Here is a 25,335-nt window from a genome sequence, read left to right on the forward strand (position 1 = left end):
TGACATTAAGGTCGATAGATACATTACTATCGCCAATCCATGTATAGCACATAGACTTTAATACCTTTCAACGGATGTTGGGGTCATCGATGAAATATCATGAAAGGATTAAGAAAAGAAATGGGTTCATTCCATATGCGTTGAAGATCATTGCCCATCAAGTTATGTAAGACCTTGAGTTATCAATTAATGTATTTGTTAAACTTCAACTTAGTCTTTTATCACTTTTACCGAAAGGTTGATGGATATGTTGGGGTTATCAATCAATGTCAATATTTTTTCAAATACACCTTGGACTTTGATCACTTTGACCTTAGGGTTGATGGATACATTGAGGTCATCAAGCCATGCATTGCTTCTACTTCCACATAGAGTTCCATCACTTTGAATGGATATGTTGGGATAACGATGCGATGCTTTGAACCAACCTATTGTGCATGCTCGGCTTTCATCACTCACTTCTTGTGCCTTGCTCACTTTTCACCGCTCGAACTATTGACTATCTCTAGAAATTCACATAATAATGATTAGCTTATCCTAGAAACTCACAAAAAGGTCACAGTCCAAAAACTCTTGTGCCTCAAACAAAGCGAAGGAAACTACCACCACAAAACTACTAATGCCATTCATGGATTCAAGATCATCATAAAAAAACTCGTGTGTGTGTCAGATGAAAGATAATTAACACCACACGACTATGGAATGTCATGCACGTACCATACTAATATCAAACCATATGCTCCACGAATTCTCTTGAACTCTCAATCCAATATAACCAGGGTCAAGTAAAAAACTTACAGAAATACAAACCTAAGAATTAGATTAGAATTGGTTGCAGAAGAAACGTCCTTCAAAAGCATTAAGAAAGACACAAATAGAACAAAACGTAGCTAAGTACAAAGCTAAAGAAACTTTGAAAAAACAAGACACATAATGGGAAATGTTAATTAATGTAGGAGTGAAAATATAAGCCTACAATTATTGCCATTTCAATAAAAATTCTTCTATCTTTTGTAAATGTCTTACTTTACTAATGATCGATAGTCAGATAAACACAACATTTTGAACTTTCTGATTTGATATGGTATCTGTAGCCACTGCTGTTTCACTTGTTTGTCTCTCTCTCTCTCTCTCTCTCTCTCTCTCTCTCTCTCTGTATATAGGCCCTGGACAAATTGAATCTCTGGCTTCCAAAAAATCACCTTTCCCTTTTCCTCCAAGTATCATTCCATAATAGAGGGCATGGTTTACTTCACTGAGAAGGAAACAGCAGGTCATTTAACATCAATAGAGCAAGTCAGAGCCTTGCACGGCCAATGATCTTGGCTATTTGTCCACAAGGTCGAACAGGAAGCTGCAACTCGTCAGCCTCTTCATCAAAAGGTGAGAAGTAGTAATCAACGGTATCAGTTGTCACAAGCTCCAGACTTGCAGGGTTCCACTGTTATAAAAGTCAATTAAACATATTAAAAGTAATTTATAAAAACCTGGTTGTTTTTACATGCTCTTCCAAAAAGCATGCCCATGAAAAACAAAGCCACACAATTGAAAGATCCCTGCAGGAAAAGAGTTTCAAATAAGACGGGTGAGCATGGTAAGAACACGTTTCTTAACAGAAATAAACAGTGATATTGCACTACTTCCAGTTTACTAACTCCCTGTTTTATCACTGGGTCCTAACCCAACCTCTCTCGGGATCAGTAGGGAAAGCACGTGTAAATTGGTTACACAAATAGTATCTAGGACATGAATTGATCTGAAGCAAATGCGTACAGTGAAACCTGATTCATTGCACTAGGAAGGATGATTTACGACTTCTGTCAATTGCTGTCTTCTGGCATTGTGTCTCATCAATTATTCTTGAGCCAAGTTGGGCAGCACAATTATGTGCTTCCTTTGCGGCCCCTGAGAGGTTGCAATGGAAATTCTTTGCCCTATGATAGAAGTTTATTCTGAAAACCCAAAAGCTGCTATTTTAGCAGTTTGTTAGTGAGATTGCCATACCATACAATATTTGCACTGGAGGTATGTGGCTTTATTTCTTTTAAGAGTACTCTACATTCAGACAACCCAACAAGATCTGTTCCAGTGGCCAACAAGTAAAGCTGAGATGGAGATGCACCACAACTGGATTTGATCAGTATCCACATCCAGTACACTACAGATCGCTTGTGAAAACATCACAACCATGTTGCATCTTTATGTGAAGAAACGGGAGCTCACAATTTCAGATCACTGGTTCATGTGCTATAACAAGTAGATATGTATCTGGATACTCTTCCAATTAGCACTCCTACAATTTGTTAGTACATTTAAAAGAGGTTTGATATGCAACATGTAATTCATAGCGTCTCCATAGCTCATGTGAGAATCAAGAAATGATTCTTCTTTTTCAACCCTCCTCACATCTCCACTGTCATAGACATCGAAATTCAACTTCTAAGAAAGATCACTGTGGCATTCTTCAAAAACCTGCTATTAAATAGAGACACAAGCCTGCTTACAAAATTACTGAAAATATCATGGAAAAAGTTATCAAGAGGAGTATTGTGCCTACGTTCAGCAGGTATCAGAGATTTACCTTTGGGTTTCTGTCCTTATCCACCAAGACAGCTCTGACTCCCTGCATCACCAAAGCGACAAATTTGAATAAAGTCAAGTTGCCCTTGAACATTGGATCACCCCAGCAAAAGAAAACCATGAAAATGAGATTTTATGTGGGAAAAAGAGGGTGGCTTATAAAACAATGAGAGTCAACGGAAAAGGGATATCATTTCTATATTCTTTTTCCCTTTTGAAAACAAAATAGGCAATCGTCTGCTACTCCAGCCTACTCCAGGTGCAAAGATGAAAAAATTGGACATCTTTTTAATCAGAATTGGGCCAGGGGTAAGAACTCTGACAGTGGAGAGCACTTAACGTATAAACTCATTTTCTCTGTGCATCAAACTGCTCAATACATCTGCCAGATGCTGACAAAAGGAGATATCAACAAGTCCTTGCTACAGAAAGAACGTAGCTGAGGAAAGGAATAATAGTTTGAATCAAACTCTTATTCAAGGAAAGGAATAACAGTTTGAATAAAAAAGAATTACATTTTACAACTCAGATCTGTCTTTTGGGTGGACTGCATAAGCATGGCAAGTTGAGGTCGCAATCCCGAGCCTTGCCATCCTGGTGAAGCTCATTTTTTGACCAACTGTTGCCAACTGATCCCATACCACCTTCATCTTGGTGATGTGTTCCTGTACTGATGCCATGCTCATGCCATACAGCTCCGTCTCAAGGTCCAAGATCCTCGCCTTGTTATTAAGCTCATACATCTCCCTCAGTGTTGTCCAAGCCTTGAACGAAGTGTTCGCCATCTATATGTGAGGTACTACCGCATCTGCTATGGAGCCCACAATGATAGCCAAGGCTTCCGCATCATGAGTCTGCCATGCTCTCATTAAAACAGGGTCTGCCGGAGTCAGCACTGCTGTTGTCATCGATGTGGCTGAGTAGTTACAGTGGGTTGAGGCATGAGCTCTCTCCCGTTCGCAATCTCCCATGACTCACACAACACTAAGCAGCTCCAAACTTTCATTTTCCATAATGGGGTATTGGTCCCATCAAGCTTGCCAAGCTCACCAAAATTAGGGATCTTATATCTGTTGGCCATGACAATGAACTGAAAGGAATTAGAGTGTCGTACACCTGCCTGAACGTGAGCCTCCCAGCTGGGTACAATCCTTCAGACACCTACTTGAACAGCCTCCCGCCTGGGTACAATCCTTTAGACGTCGAAATTAATTCCCTCGAGCAATGAATCAAGGTTGTCCCTGAGCAAGGTCCTTGCCTTCAAGCTCCATGTCCTGCTAACTTCCTTCAACTCTGATACAATGTTAGTGAGCTAAGTCTGTAGCTTGTATGCCTCCTTCACCTCCTGGTTGTAGGCCCAAGGGAAGCCCTACCTGTTGCTCCAATCTGCTCTTGAACTGCTGCTCCAAGTGATACCAAATCCCCAAGGGGCCCCTTTTATAGGGCACAAGGCCCTTCCAAAATAGCCGACCAGCCAACCCCTACTGGGCCGACTGGAATCCCTCTACTAGCCGACTGGAATCCCTCTACTAGCCGACTGGAGGGGGGGCTCTATAAATGCCCTTCAGGGCTCCATTTGGAGGCCTTTGCTGGCCTGCTTGGCCACATGGCATCCAGCCAGTGGCCCAGGCTGATCTAGCCTTATTATCTTGCCCAAACCAGGCCCATATGGGCCCACAACATCTGTGAATCCTGCTGTGCCTCTTCCTGCTCCTGCCAGGTGCCTGCATACTCCGTAACTGCTCCAAACAGTCCATGCCTCTGTCCCTGCTGATCCCATGCCCTGGCTGATGTATGCCTTGTCCACGCAGCCCTTTCTTGCTGGTTTTGCCTGCACAGGCCTGTGCTCTCCATTCATGGACAGCCACGTGGCACTGTTGTACCATTTATGCCCACCATGGTGGACCTAATCTGCCAGGTACTTACTCTCTTTCTCTGCTGCCCACATGGCAGCCCATTTGGGAGCCCCATGACCCTCTCTACTGCCCTATAGTCCAACCCCCCCCCCCTTGAGGCACTCCTCATTTAGGGGCTCAAGTGGGGAGGTGACCAACCCTAATCCAACATAGAGACCAAGCGGAATGTCATGTGCTTAACCATGTAATTGTGGTACCATAGGAGTATAGACACCAAGCGGTGTCTAATATACACAGGGCTATGCTGAACCAAGCCCTGAGTGGTCTCCAAAGAGGTGAGTTGGAGGAAGAGGCCCCACCCATCCTCCTAGATGTAGCTTCCCTTGACAGACATTGAGGTGTATACATGTGTGTGTGTGTATGCGGGCACGCGTACACATAGACACACGGTGTTTCTACTCTGATTTTACACACACACACACACACACACACACTTTTTTTTGTGAAATCTCTTTGGCATTATACTACAGAGACAATATCCAAAAAAATTAAAGTGTCTAAATACATCAAGAAAAGATTTCAATACATGACAAGTATACATCATAGTCTATATACTGAGTTTGCAGACAATCATAAAAGGATTGCTGCAAAGAGTGCCTGAAAAGGAGAAAAGTGAAAAAGTTGGGTCACCAAAAACTATTATTCTTGTCCTTCCATAGAGTCCAGAGAACCCAATTGCAAACCCAGCTTAAAAATAAATCAAACTCCTGTAAGATTTTCCAAAAGTAGCATTCGGAAATCTGGTTCTCAAATACCGTCCAAGGAAACCCAGAAAATATTGAGTATGCCAAAGTAGATGAGGCACTGATTCCCGCGGAGCAAAACATCTGCGACAAATAGCTGTAGGTATATGTCTACGTGCCAAAATTTGCCCAGAAGGAAGAATTCCTAGCAAGACTCTCCACAAGAAAACCTGCCACTTTGCAGGACGATTCATTTGCCAAAGATTATTCACGCTTTGTGAAACCCAAGGCAAGGGCAGAAGGACTTTATACAAGGAAGAGACAGTAATGTGGAACAGCCGCAAAGGACGGCATGTCGACCCTGGCAAGTGAAGAGTCCATCTTGAAGCCAATCCTCAATCTCTAGTGGGGGTACTGGCTGAAAATGCTGAAGCATATGAGTAATAGTATGCCATATAGAACAATAATGCATACCAAGATTATATTTTGCAGCAGCCATAGGGAAAGAAAGAAGGGATCCATCATCATGTATGGCATCTGCAAACGAGAGGATCCCTTTCAAACTTAGGAAATATGAACGTTGAGACCCCTGTAAAGCTTGTGGAAGGGTAAAAACCCTTGACCAATGTATGCTCTCAGCTCGTAGAGAATTGCCCTGCAATGAATCCTTACCATGCCATTCCAAGTGCGAGAGTATATGTTTCCAGTCCATCAACATGCGGGATACTAGTAGACAGCCTTTGATCTTACCATCAATACAACCAAGAAGGAAATCCCAGTGAGTGGGCTGCCAGTATCCTAAGGCGGGAGTGGTGAGACACGAAATTAAATGGCACATCATGGCAGCCCAAGGCTGAGAACACTGCATAAATTGCAGCATCAATTTACCTTTATGAGCAAGAATATGCACGTGGATATTTAGAATATTGAGACCCCCATGCATCTCTGGTGAACAGAGATGTTGCACCGAAAGCAATCACAAACTTTTCTTACCATGTTTGGAGCACCAGAAGATTTCCATAATCATAGACATGAAAGAAGTAATGTCTCCCTTGCTGAACATAATCAAAGGCAAGTAAAACTGTATGTATGCTATCAAAATGGATTGAACAATCCGTAAACTGGCTGGTAAAGGCCAAGTAGCTAATTTCCAGTATTCAAGCTTTTTCTTTAGCTTGGTAAGTACCCAGTAAGACTGTTGGCAGCTTCCCCGCTCCTGCGAGCTTCCCCTCCTCCCCCGCCGTACATCTACCTCCCCCTAGCCTCTCCTTGCCTCGCCTCTCCCGCCCCTACCCCTCCGCCCTCACCTCCCCCCTCACCCCCACCTCGCTCCGTCCCCCTCGCCACGCTCCACCCCCCCATCCGCCGCTACCCCCCTCCGCTCCCCCCCGCCCCGCTACTCCCTCCGCTCCACTCCGCTACCCCCTCGCTCCACACCCCCCCACCCCGCTACCCCCTCCGCTCACCCCCGCCCCGCTACCCCCGCCGCTCACCCCCGCCCCGCTACCCCCCTCCGCCCCAGCCCGCTACCCCCAGCCCGCTACCCCCGACCCGCTACCGCCCTAGCCCGCTACCGCCCCAGCCCGCCCCGCTACCGCCCCAGCCCGCTACCCCCTCACTCCACTCCGCTCACCCACGCCGCCAGTCCGTCCCCTCACCCCTCGCCTCCCGCCCCGCCCCCTCCCGCCTCTCCGCCCTCCCGTTTCACCTCCGCCTTCCCCTCCCGCCCTCACCCCCGCCCCCCCCCGTTCATTCGCCCCACCCCGCCCCATCCGCCCCTCCATTCCCCCCCGCCCCCCGTCCGCCACCTCGTCCCCGCTCCGCCTCTCCCCCGCCCCCGCTTCTGCTTCCGCCGCCACTTCACCAGTCTCCCGCCTCCACGCCTTCACCTCGCGCCACCTCCGTTCCCGCCACACCCAGGCTCCACCCTCCCGCTTCTACCCCCCCCCCCCCGTTTTTGGGTGACAGCCTCTTCCTCATCGGAAGCCTCGCAGTTTGTCTTGGCGGTATGGCGGCTCCCTGCCCGGAACCGGAGGCCCAGACGGTCCCTCCCTCTCCAGATGCCTACCGCGTCATCCTGACTGAGCAGCAATCATCTCGGGTTCAGGAGGTTGCCAATGACTTTGCTCTTACATCAGTCTACGGCAGAGTCATTGGACATTCCCCCTCCAGATCAGCCATCAGGGACTGGCTCCAGTCCACTCTCATGCTAGAGGATGGCCATATTGAGGAGGTGGCCCTTATGGGAAGGGGCATCTTCTGGCTTAAACTCTCCAGTGCGAAAGCTGCGAGCAACCTGATTGCTGGCTCCCCCACGTCAGTGGACGGAAAGATTATCATGATAGTCCCGTGGTACCGTGGATTCAGCGCAGCAGATTTTGATGCCCGGTTCTGTATACCTCGCCATCCCAGTGACGCTAGTTTTTCCTGGTCTTGCTGCTGAGCTGCGGCCGATTGTTAGGGACCTGGGCTCCCACTTCGGCTGGGTTATGCACGATACTTTCGCCGATGCGGTGACTACGGCAGGAGCCCCCCGAGTCCGTGTGGCTGTGGCGAATCCTGCGACTCTCCCGGCAGTGATCGAGATCGTGACAGGTGCCGGCAGCATCACCCAGAGCATGGTAGTCACCGGACAGCCAGGACAGTGTCTGAGGTGTCACGGCTTTGGACACCGGCGGCTGCCTGCCCACGTTTCGCCAGCTCTTCTCGGCCCCCCCCGCCTCCCCCCTCTCCGCCCCCTCCTCCCCCCTCCGAGCAGCCACGCCAGGAGGAGCATAGGTAGCCGGAGCCCGGACCAGAGATAGCTGGCAGCTGGACTGAGGTTAGAAGAAAAAGAGGAAAGAACAAGAAGATTTCCGATAAAGGCAAGGAGGCAGAGGTTACCCCGCCTGTAGCTGCACCTCAGAGACCCGATAGGCAGCCGCCCCAGGGACTTGGGAGAGCATCTTCTTCGACGGTAGCCCGCCCTCCACAGCCTCAGGTCCCCCTCTCCTCCTCTCCCCAGCCTCTCCCCATCCAACCCCAGCCCATCCCCCAACGGCACCCCTTGTCTCCCGACCCGCAGCTTCAGCCCCCTCGTCCTCCTCAGTCTTCTCCCCCTCCTTTTCAGCTCCAGTTCCAGTTGCAGCCCCATCCCTCCCCCCCCGCCTCCTTCAGTTCTCCCGCAGAGCTAGCTGCTCCGACGGTTCCTCAACCGAGGGCAGTTCCCGCTCCCCCTCCTCCTTCTCCTCCGCCAGCCGCCCCTGAGGAGTCTGAGCTGCCTATTCCCCAGCCTCCTCCCCCTCCCCCTCCCCCTCCGCTGGTAGGACACCCGGAGTCTACACCACCACCGGAGCAAGCTTCTCCGTCCGCTAGCCCTTCAGTGGCAGACTCTGATGGGCCTCAGCCTCAGGAGAGAGAGCTCCCCCGCGACTTTTACAGATCTGGCCCCTGGGACTACCTGGATGTGGCCGACCTCGGGACCTTCCCTGCTTGCCTCGACATCAGTATCTTCCTGCTCCGCAAAGGGGCGGATGGGAAGATAGCCGCCTTGGCCCCTAGGGATGGCCCTAGCTTTGCTTTCACGTTCCTCAGTGACGGCACCGAGACCTGGACAGACGACTCGGTCTGGGAGGCTCTCAGGGAGCAGACGCATGCTCAGATTTGCTCCTGGAAAGGCCCGTCCAGTGGGCAGCTTCTCGAGACTCATTGGTCCGAGGGTGACGTGCGCCTGCGGTGGTGCTGCGCCGCCAAACGATTCAGACTTATTGTGATCCTCAGGCCCCCCCTGTCTTGGCCCCTCCCCCAAGATGTCAGAGCCTGGACGCCTCAGAAACTCCGTGCCTTCTACGGGATGTCCACCTCAGAGATCTCGAGCTGGCTCGAGAAAGCCTTCGTTCATGGTACCAAAGGCCTCTCGCCTTTTCTGAAGGTGTTGAAGGACGGGCAGGACGACCCCGCCTCCCCCTCCAAACCTTCCCATAAGCGCCAACGCGTCTACTCCGAATTGTCAGCTTCTTCTTCGACCTCGCCCGCGAGCAGACAGTTGTTCGCTGCCTCCCAATCCTCACCATGAGCCTACACCTCGTATCCTAGAATGTGAACGGGTTTCACTCTTCTGGCACCCGTGGTCCCAGGAAGCTCATTTTGAGACAGGAACTTCAGCCAGCAGTGATAGGACGTTTGGATGTACTTCTGCTCCAGGAACACAAGCTTTCGGCGGCTCACTCCCGTAGATGTGGGAAGATCCTCACTGGTCGCTCTCACACTTATTGGGAGCCCTCAATCGGCGCACTGGGGAGGAGTGGTGGTGTCTGTACTTCCGTGGGAGAGCAGCTAGCCCAGGGAGTTTTCGGTCATGGCACGCTGATTCCAGGTTGTGCCCTTTGGGTAGGCCTGGAATTAGAGGGCTCCAGAGTTGGAATTCTCAACATTTATGCCCCCACAGATCTCCGTTGTAGAGCCACCTTCTGGAGGACACTTACAGGGATTCTCCCAGACATGGATTCCTGGATTGTTGGAGGTGACTTCAACAATTTGGAGACCTTGGAGGACCAGCAGGGCAGAGGACCGGAGTTTACAGGTATGGCTCAGGCAGAGCAGTCCGCTTGGGACTCTTTTATCTTTGCGACAGGAGGAAGGGACTGTTGGCGAGACCCGTCCTTCCGACGTTGGCAAGGGAGCTTGGACTTCTCGTGGGGTTTCCGCAGGGAAGGAGGCAGACTCCTGGAGAGGCTGGATAGATTCTATGTTAGTGATTGGGCCATCAGCAGAGGCGGTCAGGCCGGTATAGTTCCAGGGACGACACTCTCCGACCATGCGCCGGTGCTCTTATCATTAGATTCGGCAGCTCAGGCCCTTCCCCCCCGCTCATGCCGGATTCCCGACTCCATTTTCTCGAGGGAGGACGTGCGCAGCAGTATTTGCGATCTTTGGGATAGAGACTGGGGCGAGTGCGCGGACTTGGTTGATTCGGTGGCGCAGGCGTTGCAGGAGTCCAACCAGATCTGCCAGCTCACCCTACAGGTTTGACAGGAGTGGTCGGGTAGAGAGAGAGCCCTTCGGAGAGACCTCGCCTCCATTCAGCGGCTCCAGCAGGCATCCCCAGGCTCGGAGGAGCTTCGGATCCAGGCCCTTCGAGCCAGAGCCCTTCTTGAGGAGACACTCCAGCGTCGCTCAGAGTTTTCCTATCACGCCTCTCTCTCCTTCTGGGCTCGGAAGGGTGACCGGATGTGCAGGGAGTTCTTCAGGACACATGGCCAGAGAGCTGCAGGTGATCAGCTTCGGAGTCTCAGGACAGCGGCGGGACACACCGTCACGGATCCGGGAGAGGTCTTGGGATTGGCCACCGACTTCTACAGGACCCTTTTTCAGCAGGAGCCGCTTGCTCCTCGCACCCGTCGTGCCTGTGAGGAGGTGTGGAGACACACTCCTTCCTTGGTCCAGCCTAGCATGCAGGCGACGCTGTTGGCACCGTTTACCACGGATGAGATGCTGGAGGCCTTGATGGCCATCGATGGACAGAAGTGCCCAGGTGAGGATGGGTTATCTCGAGCATTCGTCACCTCCTTCTGGGACCAGATCCATCAGCCCCTCTTAGCAGCTCTTCAGAGGATTTTCAGCAGCGGTTATATGCCAGAGAGCCTCTCCTCGGGACTGATTTGCCTCATCCCGAAGGGAGGAGATAGACAGGAGATCCGTCAGTGGCGCCCGATCACTCTCCTTACCACTGCCTACAAAATCCTAGCCAAGATGATCAGCGCCAGAGTTCGGCCTCTACTTCCAGACCTCATTCACGACACTCAGACAGGCTTTGTTCAGGATCGCAGTATCCTGGATAATGTCTTCACCTTTTCAGAGGCGGCGGAGTGGGCAAGAAGCATGTATATCACCCTCATGGCAGGCATCATATAAAGATTGCCGCAATGAGGCTCGGAACAATTCATATGACTTTTGAATCTGCCGACCCAAGTATGCCAAATTATGCTCACTCCAGATTGTCCAAAGAGCCCAATATCTCACCCATGAGAGAAATAGTGAGTATTGAGACAAAGACCTCATAAATCTGCCAAATAACCAAAAATGTTTCCCAAATCTGTGACTCGGGAAACGAAGTCGAAGATGATCTGAAATTCTCCCAAGGAGGTTCCTAGAACCCGGGCAGTGCCATAGCAAATGAGGGACAGTCTCTGAAGGAGCCTGACATCGTAAACATGTGGATGGTGCAATGTGACGTTTGGCAAGTGTGATTCCCACTGACAATGTGCCAGTCATGCATCTCCAAAGAAGAAGTCTTTGTTTCAAAGGCATTTTACACTTCCACAATATCTGGAGATTCTTCCGCCACCATGAGAGGGGCTTCCTGATATGCCACAGCGCATTAGCATATTGCTGAATCCATGGAGCAGGCTGAAGAAGCCTGTAGGCTTGGATAGAAGTCAAGGCAGGCAGAGGAACAGGATGAGAGCATGTAGCAGAGGGTTGCAATTGCCAATCCATAAGCCTGTCTGTGCCAGCCACAGGAGGTATAGGTAGAAAAGGAAGTAACAAATCAGCAATTTTCTTCCATATCGACCTGTGATGCATTCCCAATGCATAGGAAGCAGTGGCCTGAGGGAAAGATAAGACATAGCCCTGATCATCTACCACATCATTGATATATCTAATTCCCAATTTCATGAGATTATATGCCCTAACAGGTTCTTGTAAAGCAAGTGGAATGTCAAAGATGCCACTCCAATGAATACTTTTTCCTCATTGAATTTGTCCCCAAACAGTTATCGGGAGCCCAAGGGGAAGCAATTTAGATTTGTCAAAATTGACATGCAATCCCGCTGCTAATCCATACAATGATAGTGTGGTCATAAGCATGCGAACTCCCGAGGAGAGTTCTGTGGCATAAAGAAGTAATCATCAGCATATGCCTGTGCCAAAAAAGATGCAGCCCCACGGATGTTAAGACCAGCCATCTGTCCTGTGTTTGTAAGATGATCAAGATATGTCAAGAGGGGATGGGTCGCAATGGCATAGAAGAGAGCACTGAGAGGGCAGCCCTGTCTAACTGATCTAGCCAATGTCCATGGGTGGGATAGATGACCCCCAAGAATGCACTAAGAAGTAGAGCCGGAATAAAGCCAATAAATAGCATTTGCTATCTTGGGACCAAAGCCCAACTTTATCATGATTTGAGAGAGAAAATCCCATTGAACAGTGTCAAATGCTTTAGCAATGTCTACCTGCAATATGAGCACATCCTGATGCGAATACTTAGCATATTCGATTGCAGTCAATGCATTGGAGATATTGTCATGGATTTGTCTTCGCGGCACAAACCCATATTGATGAGGATGAAGGCCCGCATTCAATATCCCGTGGAGCCTATACACAATCATTTTGGCAATGAGTTTGTAAACTACAGGCATCAAAGTAATAGGCCTCCAATCTGACATATGGTCACACAGGTTGTTTTTTGGCACAAGTTTGATTATGCCATGCTTCCAGAGGTGTGGCAAGTGATTTGCTTGCCAGGCAACATTGATCATTTGCAAAAGGACCTCTTTCAAATCATCCCAAAAAGAAATATAGAATTTGACCGTAAGGCCATCCCAACCAGGGGACTTGGATTTGCTGATGTGGGACAATGCATTATCAAGTTCTGTGTCAGTAAAAGGTCTCTCCAATGTAAGTGCATCATCCATTTCCACTATCTCAGAAACATATTGAAGGAATTCAGTCCTCGCATCAGTGATTTGATTTGATGGGGAACCAGAAACAGAGAACAATTTCTGAAAATAATTGTGGCATTCATCTTGGAGATCAGAGAAAGAGTGCGTCCAAGAGCCATCTAGCTTCCTTACCCTTAGACATGAGTTTTTCTTTCGAGTAGCATGCAGGCCCTGGAAGAAGGCTTTTGATGAACAGCCCTTATCCATGAGGGGCTTCATTCTTGCTCTAATCTGCCATTTGTTCAATTTCCTTTGATCATTATCAATCAGTTTGATCCGAGCATGTGAAAGGGAATCATTTTCTGATTCAGAGAGAGGCCTTAAATGTGAAAATTCAGTCAATTGTTGTGCTGTCCTTTTTGCCCATTTAACCTCTTTTCTCCATTTAGTCATATACCAGTTTCCATACTCTCTAATGACATTTTGTATACGAGAGACAAAACTGTGCCAAGCATAATCCATGTCCTCCTGAGCATGCAAGGGCAAGGGATGAATTGCAGATCTGATCATTTGCTGGAAATATTGATGTTGAAGATAAGCCTGATTAACATGCAGTAATCTCCTGGAAAGAGGTGGCAAATCATCCAGTGGCATACCAAGTTGCAGATATATCCATAATGGGGCATGATCTGACAAGCCCAATGAATCTATGAATAGATGAGGGCTAAAATCTGCATATTGTTGTGGGTAAAATAAATACCATCTGTCAAGTCTTGCCCAGTATGTAGTAAATGCATTATGATGAAAAGTATAACCAGGCACTGACCCTTGGAGAAGCAGCCATAAATCTTCAGCCTGCACAGAAAGAAGCATACTATCCCATGTCTGCCTTTCCAATGATAGCATATGAGATCTTGAACTGGTGTTATCTCTCGGCAGAGGGGAATTATTAAAATCTCCACAGATAAATGCATTAGATCTCCATGGATATTTGCTTAAAGAATCCCATAGGGAAGCCCTCATGGCTGAGGTCTGGGAGGCATATACTGATGCAAACTCAAGAATATCACCATTGACAATGCATTGTATGACCATCCATCTACCATTGCACACACACACACACATATATGATGAATCCAAGAACATGCCCTAATTCATCTTCTAAAAACACAACAAATGGTGCAGTTTCAACCTCATGACAGTCACTCATGATGTCGAAAACCATCACCCTATTTCGGACCTGTTTTGTCAAAGTACAACCCGTTTTTCTCTTATGGGTGCATTTTCAGTCCATCTGGCCATTTTGGTGCTAGTTCCGTCAAGTATTGACTGAGGGGGGAGTTCTATTGTGTTGAGAGCAATTTTCAGCCTGCTAGTCAGCTCAGTTGGTGGCTGGGTTTGGGCTTTTGGAACTGTCATTTACTATTTGTAGTCCTGAATCCCGGACTAATGGTTGAACCATACAACCAAAAGCCACTCCCACTCTTACTTCGGGTCGGCTCTCGTCTTCATAGTGCTTCAGGGGGTCGGCTCTCCTCTTCACCCATCACACGTTTACTTCCTTGACAGGAATTGGGCTTTTGCACAGACGTGATTTCTAAGTTAGGTTTATGCCTTGTTGAGCCACGCATTGGCTAAGTTTTGAGTAGAGAATTCTGAGATCGCAGTACATATCCCAGCACGGGATTTTTTTGGTGGATTTGAGGTGCTCCTTCAGCCAAGTATTGACTTTGACAGTGGTTTCTTACTTGAGGTGCATCCTTGAGCCAAGTCTCGACTTTGATAGTGGTTTCTTACTTGAGCAAGGCGTCCACAACATGTGAACTTTTCTGAGTTTTCTTGCCTCATTTTACTTTGCTCAAATGGCACAAAACAATCCAAATGATCTCTTTCATATGCTTGCCCAGGAGGATTAGTTGGTGATATCAACCATCCTCTTTGGACGTAATCTGTTGGTTGCCAATGGCCTATGGGACTATGTTACAAGTGATGAATCCCATCTTGGTGCTATAGTGTCAAATACTCCTCCATGGCAAGAAGAGGGGGAGGGGGGGGGGGGCCGTGGTTGCCTAGGTCATGGGCAACAAGGACAACAACTAGCTGCCCCAATTGGGAAAGCACAAGCGCAAGCGCCTGTAGGTCCTGAGCAAACTAGGTGGGATACTCGTGATGCCCAAGCATTGTCATTGATTTCAATTAACGTGAAGAGGTTCACCATTCCTCATATTCGGTCCTCGTGGCATTCAAAACAGCGTGGGATATTTTGGGAAACATGTATCAACTCGCGATGAGGCTAGAGTCTCATTTTTGCGTAGGGAGCTTGATGGGGTGCCCATGAATGAAGGGGACTCCATGTAGGAATATGTCGCTTGAGTCAAGACATGTGTGAGCAATTAATGAAGTTATCCCAGATGCAGAACTTGTTTCCACTACCTTGAACTCCTTACCGGAGTGATATCTTTCTTTTCACACACCACTCAACCTTTCTATGAGGGAAAATCCACATCCTCTCACTTTTCACACACCACTCAACCTTTCTATGAGGGAAAATCCACATCCTCTCACTTTTCAAGAGTTGTTAACACTCTTATTGCAGGAGGAGCAGACACAAGAATATAGCATCACATTCTTGTAATGGGAAGCAAGCATTTTCAGCCAGGGATAAGTGCAAAAAGAAATGTCCACTCAGGACATGCAGGTGGGAAGAATAAGAAGGGTGCTGCAAAGCCCTTAAGAAAGGTAAATGCCATTATTTAAGAAGCCAGGCCATCAGATTAGTGAGGGCCTAAAGAGGCTTGCCAAAGAATGGAAAAAGGATTCCTATATGGCTGTTTCAGGTTCACCCCATGATACAAGCACAAATGATACTTCTGCTCAATTTGTTGAGCATGCTTGGACATTTTTAACTTGTAGCTATTACACCTCATGGGAGTCCCACACTTTCAGCATCAATGAGACAGCTGAAACATGGTATTTTGAAAGCGGTCCTTCCTGCCATATCACTTCACGTAGGCATTGTTTGGCAAGTTATCCAGTGCATCTATTGGCTAGAAAGTCTCATGCGCCAAGGGACATGGTACCAAGATAGAATTGGGGGCTTTTAGAGTCTGTTGTGTGCATCAATTTTGGATGCCACATGGGCACATCTAGGTGGAAGGAAACATCCATGTGGGCTGCCTCATGGTCCACTGTTAGAGGTGGGCAGCAAGGATAGCCGGGAGAGGTATCATATAATTGTGACTAAAGCAACACCAGCTTGGGGCAGAAGAATCAATGCATATACAGGAAGGCGAGGCTGTAAGGATCAAGTTAGCACACTGCAGACAGAGCTATAGACCTTCACAGCAAGCAGGACCTGTTTGGAGGTGTTGTGCAGGTCAGCAAGCGCAATCATCAGGGCTGCCACGTGGCTTCCAGGCAGCATTTTTGCACCAGGCAAAGGTTGCAGGAAAGGGCCTTTTCAAGGCATGGACAGGTCGGCAGATCTGAGACAGGGTCAGCCCAGTTCGTGGCAGTTTGGTTGGCTGCAACAGACTGGGTCAGTTGGTTTAGTCAGCCAGTCTAGGGGGTTCCCAACCTCCATTGTGGTGGGGCCATTTTGAAGAATTCAACAGTGCATTCCAATGTGTAGACCAATAATTCATTGGACAGCAAAGGAGTGAAGGATTGTACCAATAGAGGTTCTCTCACATAGTTCAGACTGGAAGTAGCCTTACCTCTTGGAGAAAATCTTGGTGCGTGAGCACGCGTCTATGGGAGGGTGCTGTCCAGAGAGTCAACACTACAAAGGTTACTGAAGCTCACTGAGGAGCACACCGCCAAAGAAGTGAAAGAACAGAAGTAAGAGAAGAGTTTGTGCTCATCATAGAGCATATCCAGGGCAGCAGACTGCTATAGGTTTTGGGATCTCTGGTGAAGCTTTCTGTAAATCCAGATTTGTGCAATATATTTAGAGGCATTTTGAGTTTTGTTTGTAAGTTCTGTCTTGTGGACACATAAAGTTGAAGCTTTCAATTATAGCACTCCCTTCTCCTCTGTAAGATTCTTCTGTTGCACACATCTTGTCCATTATGTGGTGGTTTTCATGTAGGACAATGTGTTGGAAATGAAAGTGAGAGAACGTGAGAAAATGGAGCTGAAGCAAGCTCGAATGAGATTGTAGTACAAAGCTGGCATTGTCATAGAGACAAAACCCTAGCAAGTTAGGGTCCAAAAGATGTGTGGTGACTAACCAGTGTAACCAAAAAACGTGTTTCTAGCATGCGAAACACTTAGAAACGTTTCTAGACAAACCGTTTCGTCGAAACGGGCGAAACGCCAGTGCATTGGACGAAACGCCCTAGTACAAGTTGCCACTTGTGTCTTGACTCTTTTGAGAGTGCTCAATACGTATATGTGTATTTGAGAGCTCCTTTCAGAGAGAGAGAGAGAGAATCTGAAGATAATTATTTATGTTTTATATATAATTCATATAAAATAAAATTTTAAAAACCCATTTCTAGACCAAAAGCCTAGCAAAATCTAGAAACGTTCCTTGTGACTATGTGACTAACTCACCCAGAAACCTCTAAATGAGGTTAGCAATTAAAAACGTTGATAAAGGGAAAAAGTGCCCCTAGCCCCTTATTACATATCATTGGCCACTTCCTTACGAAATATAAATATTTCTAACACCCCCCAACAGTGAAAATGATACAATGTACAAGGTAGACATGAATCAACAAAGAGATTGCGAAAAGCCTCAAACTTTGGACGAGGTAATGCTTTGGTGAAAAGATCCGTCACATTCTGCTGTGTAGGGATAAGACCAAGCTAATATCCAGTGTATGTAGCCACTCTCTGACATAGTGATAATGAGTTTCCAATGTGTTTCGTATGAGCATGAATCATAGGATTCCTCACAATGGCAATGGCACTGTAATCATTAGTGAGAATTGGAGTAGGATCAGCCAACAAACGCCTCAGCCAAATACACTTGACAGTGGTTGTGAAGGCTGCTGTGTACCAGTCTCACATGATGAAATACCAATTGCAGATAGTTTCTTGCTTAACCAAAAAATTGCATGAGTGAAACAGTTATCACTCGTTGATTCTCGAGTTTCAAAGTCACCAACCCAATCCAGTTTCAAAGTCACCAACCCAATCCAGAGAAGTCTTAGGGCTGTGCATAAACCTGCTTAGCTGGGACTTTAAAAACTAAATATCTGGCTGCATGTATCCCACAGCCTAGCTGTAAACAATGGCATCAAACGGCTCACTAGTATCATGAATGGACAGCTTAAGCCCTGGCTCAATAGGGTGGGAATGGGCTTACAGTTCTGAAGTCTGAACCGTTCCAATAGCTTTCCAGTATACTTGGACTGCAATAACTTAATGCCTCTGTCATCCTGCAGAAATTGAATGCCCAAATAATATTGAAGTAGCCGCAAATAGTATAAGTCAAAAGTTTGCTATAGTTCAGCCTTGAAATCTGCTGTTTCGTCCCAGTAAGCAGCATGTCATCGACATAAAGGACAATAATGGGAACATCCCTCCCTTCTTTCCTAACAAAGATGGTGCTCTTGTGTGGACTTTTCTGCAGTCCCTGGCTGGGGGGGGGGTGTGTGTGTCCTTTGAGGCTATCTCAGATTACTGTGCCTGCATTATACAAAATCCTTTTGCCTCAACCCTGGGTTTCAGAAAGGGGTAATTCTCTTTGGCGAATGCATCGAGACCACCTAAGTGGTGGAGAAAAAGACTGCGGCAACTTTGGGCATACAAGGTTCCACTTCGGCAACAGGTGTAGGCCATCTTCTGGTGGTTCTAGTGATGCCCTATAGACCATGGTATGTGCCTTGTAGGCATTAATATAGGCACTTATAGTGTTAGTGCCTTTTAGGCCAGATAGGACACTTAGTCCTATGTGACACCTAGGACACTTAGTCCTAGGTCTAGGTACAAGTACTTTGTATTCTTTCTTTTTCACTACACACTAGTTGACGTGACGGCTGATTATCATCGACTCTTTGTATTCTCTCTTTTGCCTATCGATCCTATAGTGGTATCAGAGCTAGGCTTGACTCGTCTTCTCCTGCACCTGCACTCACATCAGCTCCCTTCAGCTTCACTGCCCCTTCATCCGTACAGTCGTATGGTACAGACGACCGTACCTACAGCCTACTCCGTACTTACTTAGCCGTACAGCTATGTACCTCAGCAGCCGGTCAGACCGTACTCTGCCAGCTCTGTACTCCATTCCATACTGCGCCGTACATCTCTCCGTGCAGACGTACTAAAGGTCTAGTGCCTATTCCGTACTGCATTCAGTACTTGCGCCGCGTACATCGTACTGTGTGGTACCCTTACCCCGTACCTGCATCCATACATTGGATTTCGTACTTTCTGTACAACGTAACAGATCCCTACAGCTTGTACCTGCTCCAGGTATTCCGTACAGTTTCACACGTGTGAAACTGTTGTCAGAATCCGTACTAGCTGGCATTGGCTGTGAATCCCGACATTGGCAGTTCTTAGAGCTTTCAGTTCTTTTCACCTTCTTTGGTTGCAATTTCTTGCAAGAACATTGGGACTTTGGGATTTGGGGCTGCAATCTCTTGTTTGTTTGCAGTACTTTTGGGTCAGATTGCAGGACATTGAGTCACTTTTGCAGGACATTGAGTCAGATTCTCACACATTGGGTCACATTTGCAAAATCTCAGCAAACTTTGGGGCTTTTCTGCATTGGCCTTCTTTTTGGCCTATTTGCCTTCATTAAATTTGGGGCTTTTGCTAGATTTGCTGTTTTTACAGTGAACATTGCCTACCACAATCACATCTGCATTCGCCCTTTGATTTAGGTTGGAAATTTGCAGATATTTGCTGTCATTTTTGGACAACCAGCTCTTTGCAGTGATAGCCTTGAGGCTTTTGGATTTTCAGGTCTCTTTCAAGGTATCACATTTGCTATGGCTGGAAACAATCAAGATCTATTTGGCGTTCTTCGTGAAGATGATAAGTTGGATGGCACCAACTATCCGATGTGGTCTTATCTCATGAAACATATTCTTGTTATCACATGTTGAGTGCATAAAAAAGCATGTTGAGGATCACATGCTAAGTGCATAAAAAAGCATGGGTTCAAAGAGATTCTTCTTTGACTTCAGCATTTTGTCCATCTATAGAGACATGGGTATCATCATTGTTCCCATTAGCTACAGTAGGGCCTGATTCTCTCCCAGGAGAAACAAAGGGAGGGGGTACAGTGAAATTCTTGGTCCATCTCTAGAGAATTCTTCCATATCATCCTACAACTGCTCCATATAATTGTTGAAGATCGTTACTACACTGCTGAGTCTCTCATGTTCTTGGACCACCAAGAACAACCAGTTCTAGATTAGGATGCACTTGGTAAAACTACACATTATGTTTAGCTATCTAGATACACCACAATGCATTTGCTCTAACAATTGTCCAATCTTCCTATTTGATTTGCATGCATCTCCCAAAAGAACCGACTTCCAATTGAGGCCAGCCAATGCTACAGTGGTTGCCTCTACTACTGGTCCCTCTGCAGGGGTTCTCCTCCTGATGCCTCATCTTCTAGCACTCCTGCTGCTGCTCTTCCAACTCAGGAACAGTCAAGATGGGATGCAAAAGATGCAAATGCACATTCATGTATTGCCTTATCATGCAAGAGAATCATTATTCCACACATCCGGTCTTGCAGAACAGCAAAAGATGCTTGGGATAAGTTGGCTTCTCTCTATCAGATTCGCAATGAGGCACGTGTTGCATATTGCAGTATGAATGAAGATGATTCTATGGATGCATAATTGACAAAGGTCAAGGACCTAATGGAACAACTTGCCAACATTGATGAGGTGGTGCCAAATTCTCAGCTTGTGAGTACCACATTGAATGGATTGCCAGATACATATCAAGGGTTTGCTACAACCCTTCGACTAGTGCCCATGGGTAATCCAGACCACTATTCTTTTGATCAGCTAGTTACTTTGCTTTTGCAAGAAGAGCAAAGTCGAGCTAATAGACAAGCCATTATTCCTGATCATGCATTTGCTTCACAGCAGATAGGAAGAGGCAAGGCTTCCAAGCCTATGGGCAAGCCTACATCTGCGCATAGCAGCTGTAACTCCTCCCATGCATCTAAAGATACAGCAGATAAGTCAAAGAAGAAAAGATGCAACTATTGTCGCAAGCCTAGACATTACATTTCAAAATGCAGGAAGCGCATTGCTTCGGAGAAAAAGAAAGCTGGATTGACAGTTAATGCCTCACGTGCTATTGAATCCCATGAGCCAACAAATGCTTCACATGCACATGCTCTTCAGGATGATTGGGCATGGGCTATCCATTGCTCATTTGATCCCTCCAAAGCTGATGCACTCTTTACTGCTAATGACGCTCAGTCTTGGTATTTTGATAGTGGTGCCTCCAAGCACTTCACATCTTGCAGACAGTTGTTTCATTCTTTAGCAGATGCACCTCGAGGGGGGATTGTCACATGTGCTAATAATGCTCCATATGCTATAAAAGGAATTGGAGATGTGTAGCTCACATCCATTTCAAGCCATCCTGTCACTCTGACAAATGTTCTTTTTATGCTTGGAATTTCAATTTCAGCAATTGCCACTTCAAGTTTCAGAGTGATTTTTGATGGCTACAGATGCCTAGTTTATGATCTTCGTGATGACAATGCCATAGTTCTGACTAGCACTTTGCAAAAGGGGCTTTATCACCTTGATCATCACTCGGCTGCACTTTCTCTTGAAGCATTTGCGATTTCAGATTCACAGCTTGCTGAAACTCATCTTTGGCATGAGAGAATGGGTCATCTCAATTATAGAGCTCTTGCAAAGCTACATTCACAACAGATGGCAAATGGTGTACCTCAAACTCACACAGTTTCCAAACATGTGTGTGAGGGTTGTCTTTTGGGTAAGATGCATCGGTTTCCTTTTCAAAAGAATTGTTCAAAACTCTCACAAAGGAAATTGCAGCTAGTACACAGTGATGTTTGTGGCCCAATGAGGACAAATGCCATTGGGGGGTACAAATATTTTATGACTCTCATTGATGATTTCACAAGATATTGCTGGGTATATCCTTTAAAAGCCAAATCTGAAGTTTTCTCATGCTTTCAGAGGTTATATGGTTGAGAATGAATCAGGATGCAAACTTGTCACTCTCAACACAGATAGGGGGAGAGAGTATATGTCAAAGGAGTTTGATGCATTTCTGTCTTCACGGGGCATTATTCACTCATGCACCACTCCTTACACTCCTCAGCAGAATCCTGTTTCTGAAAGGAAAAACAGGTCCACAATGAAGATGGCCAGATGCATGCTTAAGGCCAAGTCTTTGCCCAATAAATTTTGGCTTGATGCAGTGATGTGTGCCAACTATGTGCTGAATAGATCACCTACACGGGCATTGAAGACTGTTACACCTTATGAAGCATGGAAAGGCAGGAAGCCTTCACTTTCACACATGAGAGTTTTTGGGTCTCTTGCATATGTTCATGTACCATCTCAGTTGAGACATAAGCTTGATGACAAAGCCATCAAATGCATATTTATTGGTTACAGTCAAGAGAGCAGAGGGTATCGGTTATACCAACCAAATACTGGGAAGATTATTGTCAGTAGAGATGTAATCTTTGCTGAACATTCAGCTTCTCTGTGAGAGAATGGAGAGTGAGAGAGAGCAAGAGAGAGAGAGCTGAAAGCTTGGAAGCTGAAAGCTTAGTTGCAATAGAAGAGTGTGAAGAGTACAACTCAATGAGTGAGAGATAAGGTTTTGTCCTAGTGACAAAACCTTGGTAGTCACTAACCATAGTTAGTGAACTAACTGTGGTTAGGGGGAAAAACCTCTTAAAGAGAAAAAAGTGCCCCTAACTAGCTTATTATATTACATTGGTCACTGCTAAATTATATCTATAATTCTAACACCCCCTGCAGTGCCAATGTCATGTACAAGGCTGATCAATCACCAAACGGATATAAGTTCAAGGCACTGCGAAATGCCTCAAACTTTTCACGTGGTAGTGCTTTGGTGAAAATATCTGCAACGTTGTCATGTGTGGACACAAAGATCATACTGATCTCTCCTGCATACAACTTCTCTCTGACGTAGTGATAGTGAACCTCAATGTGCTTCGTGCGAGCATGAAACACTGGATTCTTTGCCACTGCAATGGCACTCTGACTATCAATGAGAATTGGAGAAGGACCCTCCAAAGACAGATGAAGATCAGCAAATAGACGTCGCAGCCAGACACATTCAACTGTTGCTGTGAAAGCTGCCCTGTACTCAGCTTCACATGATGAGGTAGCCACTATAGATTGTTTCTTACTCAGCCAGGAAATGCAAGATTTACCCAAAAAGAAACAATTGCCACTAGTGGACTGCCTAGTGTCATAATCACCAGCCCAATCTGAATCACTATAGGCATGCATCTGCAAGTCACCCCCCCTGGGAAATAGCAAGCCAAAAGACTTCGTGCCCTGCAAATAACGGAAGATGCGCTTAACTGCCTGCCAATGCATAGTTTTTGGGCTGTGCATGTACCTGCTCACCTTGATACTGCAAACTGAATATCAGGTCTAGTGTTGCAGAGATATATGAGGCATCCAACAGCCTGACTGTAAAGTGTGGCATCAACTAATTCTCCTACATCATGCATTGTGAGTTTCAGCCCCGGCTCCATGGGAGTGGCTATGGGCTTACACTCATGCATGTTAAATCTGTCCAAGAGTTTCTGAACATACTTGGACTGAGACATAATAGTGCCACGTCTCTCATGAGAGAACTGGATCCCCAAATAAAAGTGAAGCAGCCCCAAATCTGACATGTCAAAGTTGGTCTGCAAATCAGCTTTGAAATCTGCAATTTTGTCTTCATTGGACCCTGTGAGCAATAAGTCATCGACATAAAGAAGGATGACTAAAATTTCCCCCCCATCCATCTTGATGTAGAGGGTGCTCTCAGTAGGACTATTGTGCAGCCCCTTGCTGGTCAAAAAGGCATGGATCTTGGCATACCATGCACGAGGGGCCTGTTTCAGCCCATATAAAGCTTTGTTGAGCTTGCATACTTGAAGTGCATTTGCTGTAATTTCAAAGCCCGGAGGTTGTTTGACATACACCTCTTCCAGCAAGTCCCCATTTAAGAAGACTGTTTTTATGTCCAACTGATGAACATTCCACTCAAAATGTGCAGCCATTGCAATAATTGATCGGATGGTGGTCATCCGGGATGTAGGAGCGAATGTCTCCTCATAATCTATGCCCTTTTTCTGAGCATAGCCTTTAGCAACCAGCCTTGCCTTATATCTATCAATAGAGCCATCTGGCTTCCGTTTGACCTTGAAAACCCATCGTGTGCCAATGGCATGTTTACCCGGTGGCAAGTCTACAACATCCCAAGTCTGATTTTTTGCAATGGACTGCAACTCATCGTGCATGGCATTCATCCAATGCACATTGTCCTGTGCCTCTTCAAATGTGACACGCTCCGCCTCATCAAGAAGAGTACCTGCATATGCTGATTCCACTGAATTAGCACCTTCCATGTGCCTTGCTGCACTGCGAGTCCTGCCAAGTAACGGAGCATCAATTTTACTCTCCCTGAGAGTCTGTAACAGCCAGTTTGGGACTGTTTTTGCTGCATGTATGTCTGCAATTTCTTGCTGCACCACCTATTCCACTACCTGTGGAGGGGGCAAGACATCCAGTGGCAGAACTAAAGCATCTGGAGGTTGCTGTAAATTCTGATTTGCATCAGAAAAATCAGTAGGGGAACCCAAGGCAATGGGTAGCAACCCCTCAAAGACATCCTCTGAAGACGAAGGCATTTGAAATTCAGCCTGAGTGTGTGCTGAATTTTCAGAAAATATCACATCTCTACTAACTATGATCTTGTGTGTAGCAAGATTGTAGAGACGGTACCCCTTGCTTTCTGCACTGTACCCAACAAATATGCACTTAATGGCTTTATCAGACAATTTGTGCCTAAATTCAACTGGCACATGAGCATAAGCAAGGCATCCAAAGACTCGGAAGTGATCCACTGAAGGCTTCCTGTCATTCCAGACCTCGTAAGGAGTTTTTGTTTTTAAAGCCTTAGTGGGAGCCCGATTCAAAATGTAATTGACACACATCAAACCCTCAAGCCAGAATTTGTGAGGCAGTGTTTGCTTTTCAGCATACATCTGTCCATCTCCATGAGAGTTTTATTTTTCCTCTCAGTTTTGCCATTTTGCTAAGGGGTCAGCCTGACTGTGAGCTGATGCACAATACCCTTGCCTTTCAGAAAAGCATCAAATTCTGCAGACAAGTATTCCCCAACCTCTATCTGTGCGCAATGTCTGTATCTTGAGTCCGGTTTCATTTTCAACCATGGCTGCAAAGTGTTTAAACACCGTGAACACTTCTGATTTGCGTTTCAGCCCAAAAACCCAAGTGAAATTGGAGTAATCATCAATAAATGTAACGAAGTAGAGATGACCACCCAACG

At 46.6% G+C, this 25,335-nt stretch overlaps 1 protein-coding gene across 1 annotated transcript in view; it reads right to left on the bottom strand.

The window, feature by feature from the left end:
• Positions 1 to 1,142: 1,142 nt before the first annotated feature.
• The window catches only part of LOC147886310 (3-hydroxyisobutyryl-CoA hydrolase 1-like), a 94,440-nt gene continuing 70,247 nt past the window's right edge, over positions 1,143 to 25,335 (bottom strand). Inside the window, exons 13-14 of the mRNA XM_087395496.1 lie at positions 2,582 to 2,623; positions 1,143 to 1,441 (exon numbers count right to left, since the gene is read on the bottom strand). Of these exons, the coding sequence (XP_087251622.1) occupies positions 1,298 to 1,441; positions 2,582 to 2,623 (186 nt within the window). The 3' untranslated portion in view covers positions 1,143 to 1,297. The remainder of the gene's footprint in view (positions 1,442 to 2,581; positions 2,624 to 25,335) is intronic.

This window comes from Dipteris shenzhenensis, chromosome 24, assembly GCF_047967505.1.
Source record: "Dipteris shenzhenensis isolate YYH24624 ecotype China chromosome 24, Dip_SZ_1.0, whole genome shotgun sequence".
NCBI lineage: Eukaryota > Viridiplantae > Streptophyta > Polypodiopsida > Gleicheniales > Dipteridaceae > Dipteris > Dipteris shenzhenensis.